Raw genomic sequence first — 20208 nt, 5'->3', positions numbered from 1 at the left:
TTCCTCAAGATCAAAGACCTCTACAGATCTGGAGATGGGCTGTAGAGGCTTCTGATCTAAATAGGAGAATACCAGCACAAGATGTTAGTTAGCAGTTAATTGTTGTAAATAAATAATAAATACATTTCGTAGCGACAAAATTACAAGATTAAAAGTGCAAAGTATTGGCTAATTCTCCTGTTGCACTCTTGAATTTCGAAGTAGCCCTAATGTATTATAGAAGAGAAGCTAAAAAGACTGTTTAACAACCATGAGTCTGGCAAGTTCCCGTTGATATTCATATTTAGGTGTGAATAATGAAGTGACTTCTTAATGTAAACAGCTCCAGAATATAAATGAGAGTTCAAAATTCTCCTAAAACACGGTTGTGTGATTTACCGTCGGTTCTCCCGGATGTTTCCGCCTCAGTACCTTGGTCCTTCATCTCACCCTGACCTGAGCTCTTGCTTTTGGTGATTTTTTTCCTCAGACGGGAAGAGAACCACTTAAAGAAGTGGCCCACTTTCTTTTTATTCCTCTTCTTCTCTTCTTTCAGAGGAGAGGTGGGAAGCACAATTCCCTCACCATCACCAACAGGCTTCACATCAGGCAGATGAGGATTATTTTTCCCTGCCGTGTTGGAGCTGGATTTTGGGGGTTTATTGTGAGGAAGGTCGTGGATCTGCTCGCTCTCCGTAAACGGTTGTACTCGTGAAGAATTCTGTCCCATGATAAATTTCTGTTGTGTATCAATCAGACTAGAGCAGCAACAAACTGAGTAGCCTAAATGAGTGAAATGAGGAGCGTCGCACGCGCAACGTTCTAAAAGTTCTAAGTGTCTTTGTGACATCACAGTGGCTCAGACATAGCAGGAGGAATTTGAATTTTCTTCTTTTTTTTGTCACAGTTAAATACATTCAACCAGCTAAATATTTTTGAACATTGTACAGTTGTTTTAAACATCACATTTTGTATATTTATTCAATATATTAACTATTACAAATTATGGAGTCTTGAATTAACTATAGTTATATTATATTAATAGGCTTTGTTTACCTCTTTCATTCTTGTGAAGTTTAAAGGAATAGGCTACACACACATAAACAACAATAACACAACTTTCCTTGTGTGCATTTCTCAGTCACAGACAGACTATGACCGCCTCTTTCTATTACCCTTTGACAAATATTTTTAAATTTCTTCTTCTTTCTAATATCACTAAAACAAATTCCTCGTATGTGCAAACATACCTGGTAATAAAGCTGGCTCATGGCGAGAACCAGTTCCATACACAAGTCTGTTATATTGACACAATATCAAGACACAAATGTGAAAGTCTTCATTTAACAAGCAGCTTCTGAACATTTCCACCGTTACTGATCGATAACAAAATAATCTCTTAAGTGCCTGTACATAGAGATATTTGCATTACATAAATGTGTCCACTAGATAGCGTGTTTCTCTAATTAATAGGTTACTGCTGGTTCAAATTCTTGGAAAAAACTCAGTGCCCTCTTCTGAGACAACAGACTATACCTTAAAGTAAATTGAGATTTTCTGAGAAATGCTTACAAACTTTATTAGACTTAAAAGAGGGTCTAAGTGTGTAGATAAACTATATGCGTGAGTATGTGAAGGCGCAGTTAACTCCACGCTTGTGCTGTCTCCGTTCATCCCTACAGTGAGTCCCGTCCCTGCAATTCAGTGGGCGTGGTGTATGCGTGTGTGTGAGTGGGAAAACAAACAGCAGACATCCAACAATACTTCCTACATCTGCGTACTCACCTCGCGTCAAGCGTCTCTCCTGCGCGCAGTGTTTACATTGAGTCCTGCTGCGCTCCGAGGACGCGTCCCCTTCATCACTAAATGAAGCAGTTTTACATCCACAGCACAGCTCCACACGTGTTCAACATAGATGGACCCGCATCATCTGAGGACTTCAGAGTGATATTACTGTCGTGATTGTGTTTTTCTTTTTGTAAAATGAGCGGAGGGGAAATCATCTGTCAGGGATGGTTGAGAAAGTCGCCACCCGAGAAGAAGCTGCGGAGATATGTAAGTGTTTCAAACGCTATGTTCTTCTATGTTAGAATATTGTGCTGTATGTACAGTAACAGTGATGCAGAAAGCCGTGCAGAACTTCTATTAACCAACTATCTCATAGGAATCTATTCATTCTTATAATGAAAATTAAAATGCAGGAGAATATTAGTTTATAATTCAGCAAGATGCACTTGACTTTGGTTTCAATGACAGTTTTGTTTGAGAAAAAAGAAAATAGAAAACAACTTTGAACCAGCCTAAGATGCTTTGATGGTCATAGCTGGCAATGCCTGCATGTTTAGAGAACAAGTGCCCAAAACCCCTCTAAAACCAGCAAACAGACTAGGTAGGGAGACCAGCTAAGGCCAGCAAAACAAGCTGTTTTTTTTTTTTTTAAGATAATCCTGATATTTAGAGAGCAGGGTGTCTGATGACTGCTATATATTTATAAATAGCGTGCATAAAGATGAGCTTTACAATAACCTGATGACGCCAATTGAGACGTACACTAAAATAAAACAAGGTGCATCTGACTGATATTGTTTTTAATGCAGATCATTATGTCAATATCTACACTGCAGGGCAGCATATATAATGCTGATTTATACATTACACAAATTAAAGGTGCAGTTTGTATATTTTTGCTAATTATACACGTTTTACACAAAGAAATTAACAGCATTTTTTAAAAACTGGTCTGCACTCTTGGGTGACGCCATGTTGAAATCACATGACCTGTCATGTCAAGCAATTGACCGAATGTTTATTCTGTACTTTTTTTTTTTTGTAGCATACACATAAAATTATTTGTTTGGTATAAAACAAAAAGGAATAAAACAGAAGTATGGTATGAAAGAGTGATTGTTATACAGACTTCATGCATCCAGACCAGTAGGTGTCAGTATAGAAAATTAGATCGAGCTAGCTGAAAATAAACAAAAAGTTACTGAGTGCACTTTTAATGATAACAATAAGACACAAAATAAAAAAAGCTTTGGATAAAAGCATCTGCTAAATGACTAAATGTAAAGTAATTATTTTACACAATATTTCTTAAGTTTACTAAAAGCACTTAACCAAAATGTGAAGACAATCAGTCGATAGATTTGACCCAAGGAGAAACTAACTGCGGTTTATTGGTCATGTTGGCATGCTTAGTGGCTGCCGCTGATAAAAGATCGACATATATCAGTCAGGACAAGATTACTAATAATCGAATCTCTTTATTGTTGTCCTAGCTCTTGCAAGTGCAGTCTGTTTTGCACTAGCATCTCATGTAAAACTGAAAAACATTTGACTAGTCCATGTACTATCATAAGAACACACGACCATGTGTTTATTACTTGGGATGACCACCTATAATACCTGCTTTATAATAAGATTATGAGTATTATAATCTGGATTTAATTAAACTAAAGAAGCTGTGCACAAAGGGGTTTGAAGACACCACAGAGACACCGTCTGTCTCCTAATTCTGTTTTGGACAGCTGTCTACGCAACTGTTCCTATTAAAACAGTAGAAACTGTTAACTGTCCCTCTTTCATCCGATATTAGCTTGCTAGTAGCAGTTGCTGCATTATTGTAAACTGGAGACCACCGTTGGACATGTGGAGTCCTTACATCTTTCTTTGGTTGCTGAATGTTGGAGACTGTTGCTTTCCGGTTTGCCAAAGCAGATAATGCGTCCTGCACAAAAGCTGGGAAGGCCTTCGGTTCTAGATCTCATAAATACAGCTGTCTCATGTTTATCTACAGTGTTGCATTACAGGACTTCTCCATCCTCCTACCTAACTTTGCCATGATGTCATCTCACTCTCCCGCTCTCTCTTTCTCCTTCCTTCTTTCTCGGTTTCATCGGGAGAGCCGTATCTGTATGTCCTCAGATGCACATATGCTAGGTCATTTCCTCATTGTCTTCCACATAAAGCAGCTCTGTCTTATGTGGAGCTGCACAGGAACTGCTCATGTCAAAATAAGTGGGCAGCTGGGGCTGGGAAGAGGAAAAGCAGACACATGTTTACCTTATAAGTGAAGGTCAATACTCCTTGAATCAAAAAACTAGTTCACTCAAAAATACTATATTTCACAAAAAAAACTATATTTTTGTGAAACTCCAAAAATATTCCTATTGTATCCATACTAATTACTGCAGTACCCAGGTGAAATGAACACTAGAGACAGTTAAACACCAACATATTTTATTCTCTTTCACACAAATTATGATTACATGAGCAGGTTATATATTTAAAAATTCTTATTTCTGTGTGATTTCTTGGAAAAAGCTGTTACTATCCCAAAACTCTTTTACCATGTTTGGAAACGATTTGCATTACATAATCAGCTCCATTTCCATTGCTTTTCTAACATAGTAAACTTGCTCAATGGCTCACCTGGTACAGCATTGCACTTGTAATGCAGAGAGCGCTCTGGTACGAGTCCTGTGAAACACAAGACTCAAACACTTGCAGAAGCAAGCCTAAATGACATGATTGCTTCAGCAAATGCTTTTATTTCATGTTTGCTTTTGTTTAACTGTCTGTTTACTGTAGATGGTACTTTATTGTTTTCAAACGTGAACGAGTATTAACCTTTAGTGCCACTCACTGGACCATTTAATTCCGAACTGCTGCGATATGTTATAAATAAAACTGAATAGACTTTTAGCGCTAGAGCCCTGCATTTCAGCCCGCTCACGTCATAGTTCAGACGCGGGCTGGATCTTGGGCCTGTTTTAGGCTTCTCCTTATTTTTATATTTTAGACATCCATCAATTAGTGATGAAAAAAACCGCTGCACTGGTGGAAACAACTCAAGACCGTGCTATTATAATTATAATGAAAGAGCATACTATAATGAAATGATTATAATGAAAGAGTTTTTGTTTTCGATTAGTCTTATTTCGTTAAGTGGTAATTTAAAGCTTTCTCTCTATATATATATATATATATACAGTATATATTTGTCATGTCTGTGAGGCATGTATTCGCTGAGTTTTGATTCATTTTTGTGAGGCGCTCCTGTTCAAGACCGAGACGGCAGAAAACGCATCATGTTTGTTTTCTTTATTTTATAAAACACAACATTTAGTTGATATTGTGAGTGCTCGCAAATAAAAGTAGATCCTTTACAGTTCCGAATGATATATTACTCTTACCTTTATGAGCAAAAATGACTGTGTATTTAAAGTTGTTTCCACTGAAAAAAATGCAAGTGATTGCTCACTGTCTGCCGCTGGCCGCTTGGTCATTAGGCTACTTTAAAAAACAAAAACTTATTTAACGAACAAAATAATGCTCCAAAGGTTTTTCTAAATTAACTTAATAAAAAACGAAACTAAATATAATCACTTTGTTATTACATACAAAACTGAATTATTTGAATAGCTGAAACAGTAGTATAAGCTGTTTTGAGGGAAGGGGGAAGATAAGCTGTCGTACACGGGCCGGGCTACTGTCTGAGTGTCTCGGGCCAGGACCGGGCTAGGACCTAAATCTGAGGCCCGTGCAGGGCTCTGTTTAGCACCACTCACTGGATATTTCACCTTGTAAGTGCTATTATGTCATATTTTGCACAGATGTCAATACAGACATGTATTTGCAATGAGCATGGGTTGCAAAAATCTTTCACTCTTGTTTCATTTTAAACCTGTGTGTTGGAATATGAAATATTTTATGGTGCTTTATTTGTGCGTTTTTTTGTCTTTTTGGCAGTTGTTGTTGTATGTCAAGGCTTGCATGCCAATTGAAAAAATAATAAAAATGTTGTGTTTAATGAAAAATAACAGCAAACTAATGACAAATAATGACATCATTTTCACTTTTGGCCCAACTATTCCTTGTGTTTAGTCCACAAGCTGGATCTTGAGGTCTTGAGTCCAAAAATCCACATAACTAAAGGTTAAAAAGGCCAGGTATGGATATTCAGCAGACATTCTCAAATCAGCTGGACAGGCAAAAGCCTGTGCCAAAGGGACTAATTTTCTCCTCTAAAAAATCCCTTCCACTTAAACAGGCTGGATGCTGGACAATGACAACCATTAAGGGCACTGAATTGCTGTCATCTGACATTACTGACACCCTAATGCAGAGAGATATTTTAAGCAGCTGTGGATCTCAGCATTCCTCTTGTAAGGTGTTTTTGGGAGAAAAAGAGCTGGACAGTTTGGGCTGGTTAATGATCGATTGGTCCTTTCACATGTTTTTGGATTAGTGAAGAGTTTGACCCATATTTAGTTTGTCATTGGCCTGTAAGTGCTTTGGCTTCTTTTGAAGTTTGAGATTGAATTCCCAAGCAAATACATTACAAGGGAAAATTGACTAATGCATTCTCAATAGTGATTGGGAAACTGTAGTGAATGTATTATGGATGGATCAGTTATTCTATTCATATAAAATGTTACTTGATTTTGTTTTTCATTCTTCAGACTTATTTAGTTTCCCTCAAATTCCAAATAAGTAATAATTCTGTTTTTCATAGTAAAAAAAAACAAGCTTTTCATGCATTCCAAGTTCAGGTGTCCTTAAAGTAGAACAGGTAAATACACGCTTTAGAAGGTATCTCCTTAACGTCAATCCTCTCATGTAAATAGTATGCAAATACTCATGGCAAACACCCTGGGCAGTTACAGCCTAGTAGCAACAGTTGAAAACTGACGTAGTGCTTTTGCTTTTTATGACCTTTCCGAGAGGGTAGTCTATATCTGTCTTAATGTTTTTTATGATATTTTTCCTGTTTTTCTTCATTTAATTATGTCTTTTTTATAGAAGTATGTATTTGCAATAAAAGTATGACTGAGATAAAGATATCTCTGTTTATATATCTGATGCATTAGAGACAGCATGAAAGCAAATGAGTAAATGAACACACATCTGTAGCAATATCAGTCTCAGGCCCCCACTTGTTTTATCAGATGGAACATTCCGTATTTTATGGTCCTAAACAGCCTCCTAATTCATGACGATAATGCAAGAGAAAACAGATTCTCATGAAAAAAACAAAAATCTGTAAAGTGGATCTTAAGAAAACATGTCCAGGTCAAGCTTAAAACTGACAGGAAAAAATTAAATAAATATTTTGAAAATGTTTTGCTTAAGAAAAATAAATCTTTTAGCACCATTTAGTGTTTGACCTGCTTAGGACCTATTTTAGGACCATTTTGATTTTTTGGCATTGTGTTATTATTATTTTCAAGACAATTAAGCACATTTTCTGTATTCAGGATATAGTCATTGTTTTTAATTACATATCATATACCTAAAAATACTGTGAAACATTATTTTTTTTTTATTTTTTTTTTACTGAAGACAATTTATTCAGGAAATCAACCAATAATATATAAATTAATTAAAACATTTTATAAATTAAAAAAGTATTTTGAAGAAAAAAAAATATATATAAAAATGTATTATAATTTTTTTAATTTACATAAATTATTATTTGTTTGGAATTAGAAATAAGTATCCTTCTATAAATCCTTAGGGTCCTAAAAATAGACTTTGTGATAATAGACTGGTGATATTCACCCACGTATATTTAATTCCGTCAATAAGATTGTCCCACTTGTCCGTCTAACCTGTGAAGCCGTGCCAAAGGCTTTGTCACTACTGACTGCAATAAAATTGAAGGTTGGAAATGGACAATTCTGGCATTTCCCACCACAGCTTTTCATTTCCTTTTCCTACAACCGCCATTGGCTTCCTCTGTGTCGGCTCTCATTTGAATTTGTTGATCATTTGTAGGCATTATAAATGCCTGAGCAGAAAGAGGTGAGAATATCTCAACTGTTCCTGTGTAACATGAGCGTTAGCGGTAGTTGGTACCACCCACTCTCCTGGTCCTGATCTGACATCACCTCCCAAACATGTCTGTTTGCATAATCCATCGCTACATTCCTGCATGATCATATCGGGGGGAAGTGTTCTCTTCCCTACTCCACATGTCCTCCCTACACGGTGTTGTTGTCTGGAAAGTGTACTTCATGTGCATTTAAAGTTGTTTGTGTGTCTGGGTGGGGGTCAGCAAGTTTCCAGAGCCGGCGCACAGACAGGCTCAGAGTCACTGTGTCAGCTGCCGACCGTGCTGTTGTTTTGTAGAGGGGCCCTGGGAAGTCCTTGCCCTCCGAGGTCAGATCCAGACACCTCCCAGTTCCTGCTTTGACAGGCAAACCAACGCTCAAACAGACATTCTTCTTGTTTCACATCATCTGACACACATTGGATTTGCTCTCAATTTCGAAATTGTGGACAGCTGGATGTCCTTTGAATGCTGGGAGACGCTCAGTGAAATGTGTCCACTAACATTGAGTTAATGAGTCTGTGTAGATTACCATTCAATGCCTAGGAGTTCAGCAATAGTCAAGACTAGGGATGCTTTTTGAGATTTGAACAAACGGAATATTCCAGGTTCGGTACAGTTTAAGCTCAATTGACAGCCCTTGAGGCATAATGTTGGTCACCACAAAAATCTATTTCCATGTGTGCCTCCTTTTATTAAAAGTAAATAAATAAATACTTATATATATGTATATATCTGGGTTGCAGTGAAAGTGAAAGTGAATGTATTGTATTGCCACAAGACATAAACAATGTGGAGAAATTATAATGTGGGAAAGCTGCAGATTTCACATCCTCCAACATTTGCCCCATTTATTTCCATTATAAATGTCTTAACCTTGACTGTTGCATTTAATTTAATTTTTTTGTTCAGTTATTATTTTACTATTACTTAATATTATTTTATATTCACTGTTTCAGTTGTATGGCCACAGGACATAAAACAAAATCATTTCCCATCAAAAATGGCTGGCCTTTTAAAAATTGCTTGTAAGTCTTTCGTTATACAGTTGACTTATTGGTAAGCCCCTCCCCTCGAACGCAGATGAGCCAATGGCAGTTGAGTATCAGTTGCACGGGAACCAGACCTCAGACATCTTTAAGTTTCAGCACCTCAGAGAAACATTGGAAGATCTGAAGCTCTCATCGGTTTGATGGTGTTTATGCTACAAAAATGGAAAAACGATGTGCCTGGGGTACTTATAACATTGATTCCAGGTATCCTGAGAGGATAGGCAATAGAATTTATTTTATTCTATTTCCTAAACCCAAACAAGATTCATTTTCTGGTTGTCAAACTCTCATTAAGTTAATGTGAGAACATCATCTTGTGCTTCAGCGAGGTATCTCTGGCTAAAACTAGCTAATGTTAAAGTTAGTGAGTCCATGCTCACCCACAAGTAGTTCTCATTTCATGTACAGTCTGGGTCAAAAACAAATAAACGAAGGTCTACATTTCAGTGCCTCTCCATATTAAACTGGTTAAATGTAAATTAATTTAATCATACCCTGCGGTATGAACAGTGTTGTCATCTAATCCTGGATAGTGTCATCTACTATCATGACGACCATAACATGAGGCTTCTCTAGATCTAGTCCATGTTTCTATAAATCCTAGTGAGCTCTGCTGACTCCGCCCCTCTCTTCCGTGGAGTGACGAGCAGACCATAGATACGTGTAGATACCCTATTCGACCGCTTCAGATATGTTGACGCATCTGCCATCTCGCATTCACCATAATAATCAATGAATATTCAAAGATATGTATAACTTGCTGTTGTAGACGCACACAGTCAATGCGCTCAAAGATTCGCAGACCGTTCAAATGGCGGATGGCTTACGTCTCACGGCTCACATAATGAGGCATCTAGCAATATCATATCTTTCACCTGGTAGCCTAAAAAACAGGCCAAAACAGAAAACAACAGTATAGATAACAGTGATGATTGTTTCCTGCTTGTCTCCATCTTACTTTGTATGAGATATAAATTACATCATTTATCCACAATAGGTTATGGCTTCCTTTATATGAGCCCCTCTTATTTGACACACTTTTTCTGACCTTTCTTTAGCCAGGAAATTACAGTCAAGATGGAGGGTCTTTATATAGTAAATAGCCTGGCCTTCAGCATGTCCTGTGGAGCTACCTGTTTGTGTTGTAATCTGAAAGCTCAACAGCAGCGGTAGCATGTTCCAGACTTCCTCTGGATGGCACCTACAGGAAATGTTCAGCCCGAGGTCTCATGAGGAGGGGAAATGAGTGGGACGTGTTTGGGGTTTCTTGTGACTTTTTTAAAAGTCTGGTGTTTTTTTAGAGCGTGAAATTAAAGTGTGTTTTCATCATAGGAAATCAAATTCTACTGATAGTGATCTTGTGACTAAAAAAAAAACGTTTGAGAGCCTTTTATTAGTTTTTATTGCCAAGGTGTCAATGTTTGTTTTGATCCTGCTCATAAATACTTTATACACTATACCTGGCCAGGATCAATCTTTAACAGTTGACAGAAAAATTACATAAAGGGGGTCTCTCTCTCTCTCTATTTATACACACACACACACACACACACACACTTGAAGTCAAAATAAGATCTTTTATCACTGTCTCTCAAAACCTCCATTGTGTCTTGCTGCCTGTTTTAGAAGATAATTTACAACTGGATGACATTAATTTAAGTCTTAGGCATGTGTCTGTAGTCTTCCAAATTTGTAAAGTACGCTGACTAATTATGTAGACTGGTAAGAAGTGCTTTTATTGTCCTACAGCTTGATATAAAATTAACATTTAAACTATGTTTTTCCCATGAATGCTAAATGATAAATTGAATTATGGATGTAATCATGAAAAGAAGAGTCTTTGAATTGTTTTGCAGATATTGTTGGGTAAATTATGCTGATATTATTTCCAATTTACTGCATTAGGACATTCATACATTTTATTATTCATGAAGATGCTTTGAAAGACGCCTCGTATTTATGTAGTCATGCATTTTCGTAATCAGCCATAACTTTTTTATTTTATTTTATAAAAAATTGTAATGCACAGTATTTATTTATTTTATAAAAAGATATCAGTAGTTACTTAAGCTGCAGTATATTGTCTACTCCTTTATAGAATACAAAGCTTTTGAGATGCAAAATGTTGCACTGGTATCGATTGATGTCTGAAATGACCCTGATAACCTCCCCATCACTTCCCAGAAAAATTGGTTTATTCAAATAGAGACAAATTCCCAGTGTTCTCTGTGTCCAAATGCTCCAGTGCTCAAGGGCTTTGTGGAGATCTATTAGTCGATTACGTTCTGAGATGAGGAGCAGTTATTATGGAAAGTGATCTTTAAAACATTTGTCTTGTTTTGACAGTTGAGGCCACCCATACAGGTGATGTCATCATATTAAGGATGTGATTGCGGCTGATGATAGGGGTCACGTGACACACAGAGGGCCGCGCTTGATTAAAATGATGGGAGAGGGGCTGCATTGGCTTTGCTCCATGTCTACTTCAGAAATGGGTCCAGGACAAAGCCCTGTCTTCCTGAAACTACTTATCACAGGCCTGTGCGAAATATTACCCCCCGAAGCAAATGACTGCAGCGTGATGAAAGCTTTAAAAAGGTTGTTAGCACTACTAGGGAAGGACTTGCAGTTGAAAGTGGTTTGATTCTTAATGAGCAAGATAAACAGGGTTTTCCACTAAAAAATAAGTGTTTAATAACTGAATTCCAAATGAAGAACTACACAACCAACAAGTAAGAGGGCATTGTGCTTTATACATTTTGTTGTTATGCAAATGCTTTAATAAAACCTTTTATTGAATTTTTTACTTTATTTTATTTAGCAGGACATTAGACATTAGTTATCCAACTCTGTGCCAGCCACATCAAACTGTCCTTTTGTATTTATTTTTATTAATATTTCAGATTAATCTTGCATTATTAAGTCAGTAATTATTATTAATAATAATAAAATTAATTAGTAATTGATCATAAATTATTAAGTCAATCATTTTTGTTATTATAGTCAATAACTGGAAATATTAAGCAGAAATATGTCAAGATAACTCCATTTTACTGCTAAAGCCGTTGCTATTTTGAGTGTTTTCACACGACCTTGCAGCGGTCATGTAGTAAACAGTAAAAAATAGTTTTTTTTAGTTGTTATTATGAGTACTACAAGGATGCAATTGCTTTTTCTGATAATTACAGTAACTCTGACATAACGTGTTACATTTTGTTTATTTGCTGATAACAACAGTAGTCTGGGAAGCCTTGTGCATTACACAAAAACAAACCAAACCAGTATATCTTCATATACATTACATTTAGTCGACTTACAAATGAGGACAATGGAAGCAATCTAAATCAACAAGAGCAACAACGTGCAAGTGCTATGACAAGTCTCAGTCAGCCTAACACAGTACACGTACAAGTCACGTACGTGCAAGTCTAAAGGGGGCAAGTTTTTTTTAGAATAGAATTAGAATAGAGAGTGCTAGAGTTAGAGAGGGTCAAATAAATATGGAAGAGATGTGTTTTTTAGTCGTTTCTTGGAGATGGCTAAGGACTATTCCACCATGGAGGGAACATTTCATTTAATAGTCTGTGAAAGTGATTTTGTGTCTCTTTGGGATGGCACAATAATGCACCGTTCACTTGCAGAACGCAAGCTTCTAGAGGACAAGTATTGATATTCATATACGTATTGATGATTTTAATCATATATGCCAAAAACACAATTTCTTTAGTTGAAAGTAAACAAAAGAAATATAGTTACTTAATGCACTTTTAGATCATCTTATAAATTATCTTCGTGTTGATGTGTGTGATACTCTTCTGTTAAATCATTATCACCCAGCATTGAAATGCAGAAGCGGCCTGTTGCATTTCTCCCTGTGTGGATCAGTTCACACGCTCCTGATGGATTGGTTAATCATTCTTGGTGTCATTGAGCAGCCTGAATTTCCGACATGTTTATCTGCATCAAAAATCAAGCCAAAATGGGGTGTGAAGTTCTTCAAATGGTTAATGCTGTTAAACCACTGCATAATGTATTTTGCTTGCACTAAACATGCAATGCACAAAGCTTAATTTATGTCAGCTAATGCCACAAAATGTAGCTCTAAATGTTGGCATTTTAAAAAATGTGAAGATCAAATTTAAAAAAAACAGCAAGCCTTAAAAATGCAGTGATATTTAAAAGAAGTGCTGTATTTGCTTTTATATAATAGTATTTTATTGCCTTATTTTTGAGATTTTCGAACACTGTTTTGTTGAATATTAAATTGAAAGAATGAAAAGATCCGATGGAAAAAGAAAATGCAGCAATTTGTTTACACACATTACTGTTTGTTTGAGGTTGGTAAGATTGTTTTATGTTTTTGAAAAAGTCCTGTTTGCTTATCGAGGCTGCCTTTATTTAGTACATTAAACCAGTTATATTGTGAAATATTAAGACAATTTGAATCACAGGTTTTTTATTTAAATACACTTTAAAATGTAATTAATTTTCCTTGATGCAAAGCTGATTTTTCAGCATCTTTACTCCAGTCTTCAGTGTCCTTCAGAAATCATTCTACGAGTAATATGCTGATTTGCTGCTTAAGAAACATTTCTTGCTATTATCAATGTTGGAAACAGTTTTGGAGCCTAACGTTTTATGGAAACTGACACATTTTTTCAGTATTCTGTGACAAACAGAAATTTGACATAGACATCTTGTAACATTTTAAATGTCTTTACTGTTACTTTGAAAGATTGAATGCTTCCTTGCTGAACAAGTAGGTACAAACTTGTACTGTATGTAAAAACTGGTTCATGGTTCAGTGCTCTGGGTGGTTTCTAGGGCAGTGCTAGATAGTTGCTAGGGTGCTCTGGTTGGTTATTTACAGGCTCAAGTTAAAAATCTCAATTCTGGGTGTGCTTAAACAAAGGGCCTTGTGTATGGAACATAACCAGGATTTTGCCATCCATGAGTTTTGCATATTGTAAGCATCTTTCTTCAACTTTTAGTGTGCATCAACGGTGTGCTTGATTGCAACATCTCCAATTGCACAACATGTGGTTTACCAGCGTTTACAGGTCAGCCTGGCTTGTTTATGTGACTGAGGATGTGGCCCACTGTAACAGTTAAGCCCAATATTTTAAAGTTGCGCCATTTAACTGTTTATTCATAACGTACGATACAATCTGCCTCTGATGAAGTCAACCTGACAAACGAGAGAGAATTCAGACGGCTTATGTTGTATGCTCATCTTGTCCTTATTAAACGCTGTCATCTTTTGAGTCAAACCCAACTGAAGTGTGCCCTGCTGACTCTAGTTCAGCTTTCAAACACAAAAACAGCACAGATGGCAGAGAGCAGAGGAAGTGACACAAAGAGTTCTGATGAGCCAGAATGCTTTGCTGTCACTCAACGCTCTCATGCACGGCTTTATGAATGGATCAGGGCGCACATTCAGCTCCAGCTTTAGAGTTTTAACTCCTTTTTCAAATACGAGTGGGTGTCGACTAAATACATTTGATTGGATCAAGCTATTAGCACCCAATGGCTTCATTCAGAGGTGACGCATGTGTCTTTTCCTCATCAGGGCTCAATGTTTGATACGTTTGCTGGCGCTCAGCACCTTGTCAAGGAGACTGTTGGCCAGATGAATGCAGAAGGTTGCAGTTGCAGCTAGGCTCATCAAGCAGAATAAGAGTCTAATCAGCTTAATTGGTCCTCTGTCTTTAATCTGTCAGTCTCGCTCCCTTTTTCCATCTGCACTTCCGCCCTTCCCTCCTTGCCAATGCTATGTGATTCTCTTCCAGTTAGTAAATGCAATCGCTCTTCATTTGGTTTGCTCATCCCCAATACTCATGATGAAGTAGAATGGAAAAAACAGAAACGTTAACAAGATGATTCTCACTTGTTATGACAAAATTAATATATTTTAATACATAAATATGCATATGCTGTGCACTGACTTGAATACTGACTTGGTTTATTATAGTGGCTATAGTGCTGAGGCCTTTAAAAGTTATTAAAGAAAAATGAAAAAGTCATGTTATTATAAAAAAATATATAAGATCATTATTTTTCCTGTTTATTAAATTATTCTAAGAGTAAACTTACAGTATTTACAGATTTACAGTAGCACATGCATTTAAAAAGATTTTTATTTATCTTAAACATTTTTTCCTTTAACCCAGAAATGAATGCTGGCTTGCAAGTCACGTGGTACATGCATTACATGCCCAAAGTTATGTGAACACCCGCTTTCAATGACCGTTTTTGGCTTTTTAATCTACATCCATTTGTAACAGGTGCATGAAATCAAGCTTACAGCTACTGCAGCCTCCTTAGACAAACATTCATGGTGCACCCGGTGTGCTGCTCTCATAGAATGCTACCTTTCCAACAAATTAAATTTCTGCTTTACGAGACCTTTCGTGGTCAGCCGCAAGTTCTGTTATTGTGAAATGGAAATGTCTAGGAGCAACAGCTCAACCACAGGACCGCCATGTGCTGGAACGTGTTATGTGTAAAAAAAAAAAAAATCACCTGTCCTCAGCTGCAAAGATCTGTTCACCATACATTGCATGAAGCCTAAGTTAGTTTTCTGGTTTTAGCTGGTCTCCCATCCTGTTCAGGTCGGTCTCTTTTGCTAGGTTTAGAAGGGTTTTGGGCATTTCTTGACCACTTCTTGAGCACTTCTGACCAGCTAAAGACCAGCTTGGTCAGCCTATAAGAATAACAAACCAGCTGAGTCTGATTTAGCTGTTTTTTCAGCAGGGCTCACATTACCTTGTGTAATGCAAAGCATTGGTGGGGGTGATGTAAAGTGTGCTGCCACTGGACTCTAGGGAAGTGAAAATGCATTTTCTGGAGCAATGAATCACGCTTTACCATCTTGTAGTCTGGTGGATGAATATTGGTTGGGTGAATGCCAGAACAACGCTACCTTTTTGAGCGCATAGTGCCGTCGGTTTGGGCTAGACCCTTTTATTCCAGTGGTGACAAATTTTAAAATGACCACATTATTTAGTTTTGCACATATGCTCATTTTGGGGGCCTGCTAGATTACATTTACATGATTTAAGGTTATAAACATATATACTGTACATTTTTGAAGCACATCTTTCGCCCTCACCCTCGCTGGCCCAGTCTGTTGTGATTGGTCAGCCGCTTAGAGTATGTGTCGGAAATGTAACACCCCTTCCATAATTGTGTTTTAGCTCCTGAGGCTTACTGTAAACAGTATTATATCTATGGTAACTATGGTGTTGTTATTGGAAGTCTATACATTTTTCTCACAGTGAAAAACACTTCCAGTGGACAACACTTCCTCTTTGCTTCTCTTCACTGCGTATGTATGTGGGACAGGGAGACCTGTTCTGACCCTTTAAAAACAGTCCATTTTGTTGGAAAAGAGCAGCTCGGACATTCTTCCTAACATAGGGTGACCATATTTTAGTTTAAAAAAAAAAGAGGACAGTGGGCGCAGGATGCGGGGTGGGGGAGTTTGTTATGTTTGAGGGGGTTAAAGTAGCCCACTAAGTAGCGCAATGACCATATCCCATATCAAAACTCAAAATATGTCCTTTCCATAACTAAAATAAATACTTTACTGTCGCCATTTTGCAGATTGATTTTAAACGCAGCTAAAAGGCTTCCTACCAGTGGCCATCCTTCACAAAACTTAACATCAACCACAGTTTTATCATAGGTAGAATGCAAAATGTTTCAATACAAGCATTTCGATCAAATGTAATTTATGCAATATTTCAAACCTTTAACCCACGGGAGAAAATCAACCCGCTGCAACAATTTAAAATCAGCCCAATTCCGTGGACAAAAATGTGGATTTGGCAACCCTGCATCCAACACGAACTGTATCCGAAGCAATTTAAATACTCAGCATATTGATAGCGGCTCCCTGATGCGCGGAAATTATATTCCCTATAACAATGTTTGCGTGAGCAGGTGGTATAATGGTCAGAAATTCAGCAGGAGGGGAATTAAGAAAATAGTCCTGCGCAGGGCTTTAATGCAAAAATGCACACAATGAATGGCGACTGTGGAAAGCAAAAGCCGAATCCCGGCAATTTAGAAATCCCAGCCGGACACATTTGTTCAGGACATGTCCGAGGAAAAGAGGACGTATGGTCACCCTACCTAACATCTCCTTTTGTGCTGCTTGGAGGAAAATCACTTGGAGGTGAATAAATGATGACAAAATATTAATTTTATAACTATTACTTTAAACAGGGCTTCATATACATATTCCTTTTTTAATTTCAAGCTCTTCTGTGTAGTTACGCTACATGCCACATCGTTTACAAGCTGTTTTATTGATGTCTTTCCACAGTTGGAAAGAAGACACTTAAAAAAAAAACATAAATGTAAAAATAAGTGTGAATAAGGGTCAGTTGCACACCACTTTTCCTTATTTTCTCTGCACACAAATCTGATTCTGCAATTCCACTGCAGCCACTGCTGGTTTCGTCTGGCCAGAGGAGAACAGCACACTATTTCAACACAACATTTCCCTGTTTAATACTGTAAAGCTGCTTTGACACAATCTGCATTGTAAAAAGCGCTATATAAATAATGGTAATGGTTGAAACACTGACTCTGCGATTACATGAGACATTTCTATAAGTTGGACTTTCTTTCAACACCTTTTGATGTTCATTCATGTTTATTTCATTTGTAACTAGTAGCAAGTGGGAACTGTAACTAGTACTTCCTTGAGTCAGAAGGAAGAGATGAACAGTCCATCAAAACTACAATCGATTAAAATTGGGAAATTAATATTGTCAAACCAGCTCTAGTGTCCACACAGCTGACATGCTTACCTGTTGTAGCTTATTCATGTTGAGTGTAAAGAAAAAAATAAAACTAACACAGTCAAAAGCAATCAAAGTACTAATTAAACAACACCATTTTGGTCAATGCACATGCACACCAATTTTCAGGAAAATATATAAATGGTGAGTCATCTTTAGACCATACAGTCACACTCCAAGACATTGTTGAGTTTATTTGAACAACTTTCCAGTGTCATAAACTGATGTCACTTATGTAAACACAGAGACGTGACACCTGCTCAGCATGCAGGAACTGGCCTGAATCAGTCTCATCCAGCTGTGTGTGTGTGTTTGTGAGTGAATGTGTAGAGTAAATGTCTGTGATCTGCATGCAAAACATCTACTAGACACGTCTGTTAAAACAAGTGTGAAGGGGAAAGTACAATAGTACAACAGATTTTAGACACAAATCAATGCTTGTTCCTCATATGCAAAAAAGCATATGCTGGTTAGGTATGTTTTGAAGCATGGCAGCTAGTTTGAGCTGGTTTAAGCTGGTCATGTGCTGGTCCTAAGCAGCCTAAACCAGCTCATGACCAACTACGGACCAGCTCAAGCCAGCTGCCATGCTTCAAAACATACCTAACCAGCATATACTGTTTTTTCAACAGGGAAAAGATCAGGAAAAAACATAAACTAGACAATGTAAAGAAAGTAAGATGTAAGACTAACTGCATGCCGCCTCTTTAAAGCAATCTAAAGTTCTATAGCACTGCACATGTATCATTTGCAAAAAGGCAATCCCAGAATGCATTGTGATAATCTCAGAGAAACCTAAATTTTAGATGGTGGGCGAGGCATTAAAACAGCTGATTATAAATAAAATGAAATTATACCTTAAATAGTAGTTTTTACATGATGTCTGGGTTTTAGTCTTATTAGAGTGTCACGTTGTCAAACTCAACTGGAATTGGTACGGTACCGAACGGTTTTGTAGATAATAATATATACAATAGTCATAACTTAGTCCAGTCAGTGTGACATTATACAATGCATCAATACCATCTAGTAGGCTACAGTTATCAGGCAGTGTGATTTCTGTTAATTCACACTTAACTGTACTGTTCTGAAGGATACATTATCACTGGCCTCAGAGCTGCTCTGGCTGATATTTTAAAAATGCTTTTAACAGCTTTGCATAATGTAGACAGACATAAAGTGCATGCTTCCTCTTTCTTCAAGAAATACTACGTGGGAGTACAGTGTTTGTCTTACTGACACAAGAACCTTTTGCTTTGCTGTCAGAACTTTTTTTTTAACTCCTTCTTTCCCTAGAAGTAAGAATCCAGACGAGGTTGAACCTATTTTTGATCTGGTTCTTCACAGCTTAGTTGATGTGGTAATGATGATGGTGAAATTCTTGCAGTCTTATGCTGCTATTTATGTGATTTGCATGGAAGACTTGTGAAAGAGATATTTGTTTGTTCTTGCCTAGTATGGTTGTATTTTACTAGTAGTGCTTTTTAGTTCGAGAAAATATATTTTCTATTTCAAATCTTATTTGGTTTATTTGTGAAATAAAGAAATCTCTTTACACTTATTTGTGGTTCACAATACATGTATTTGGGAAATATGAAACAGTCCTAACCCCATCTGTGTCTTCCCGATCTGTTCTTTAACACATCTTTCTTTCTTTTTCTGTCTTTCATTCCTGGAATGTGACCCTGTTATCGATTAACCGTTACCTCTGTGGTCACAGAGATTTGCTTGCTGGACAACAGCATGTCAGATGAACATTTTATGGAATTATGGGTGGACTTCATGATATTAACTAATTCAGTTTTATAACTGATTAACAACAGGCTATACAGAGATGACAATGAGACAGAAAGAGAGCCAATATTGGAGTCAACAGGAGCTACCCATGTGACCTACATAAAAGCAGCTGCTCGCCCCGAAGTTTGCCTGGCCAAACCGCCACTGTCTGCTTTAAAACAAAGACCCCAACCGCCCCGTGTGCTGCTGAGGCCTGACCTTTATAAAAGTAGAGTCTAGATGAGCGATGCATCTCAACAGTCGAGTGTTTGCTCAGCTGTGTGTGTGTGTGTGTGTGTGTGTTTGTATGTATGGAACAGGTACTACAGGTGGGACACTTCAGGTAGATTACTTCCCCTTAAAAGATTAAATGATGTTGACGACTGTATTCCTTATAATGGTCTTTGTTTATAATAAGTAAACAAAAATGTCTTTAAAAAATAATAATAATAATAATAGCAATTAGGGCTGCAGGATTTGAGGAAAATGTATTTATTTTTTTTAATAGTTATTTTTTTTTAAATGACATTTAAACAAATTCCAGGTTTGTTTATATATCAGTATAGAAAGAAAGAAAGAAAGTAAAACACATATATTTTACTGTAAAATAAAAAACAATCAGTTTTATAATTATAATAATAATAGTCGTAATTTTATTTGACAATTACAACTGTAAATTTACAATACTAATATTTATTGTTGTCTTAATTTAACATTTTCAAACATTAAATCATCAAATGTTTATTTTGATGAA

The 20208-nt window shown here is 36.9% G+C and overlaps 1 protein-coding gene across 1 annotated transcript in view; it reads left to right on the top strand.

Annotated features, from left to right (window-relative positions):
• The first annotated feature begins 1895 nt into the window (after positions 1-1895).
• gab2 (GRB2-associated binding protein 2) overlaps positions 1896-20208 on the top strand; it is an 86507-nt gene continuing 68194 nt past the window's right edge. The window contains exon 1 of the mRNA XM_079392355.1: positions 1896-2034. Coding sequence (XP_079248481.1) covers positions 1963-2034 — 72 coding nt within the window. The 5' untranslated portion in view covers positions 1896-1962. The remainder of the gene's footprint in view (positions 2035-20208) is intronic.

Source organism: Barbus barbus (genome assembly GCF_936440315.1).
Source record: "Barbus barbus genome assembly, chromosome: 34".
Taxonomy (NCBI): domain Eukaryota; kingdom Metazoa; phylum Chordata; class Actinopteri; order Cypriniformes; family Cyprinidae; genus Barbus; species Barbus barbus.
Note: the sequence above shows the minus strand (reverse complement) of the source record. Positions and strands in the feature narration are given on the sequence as shown.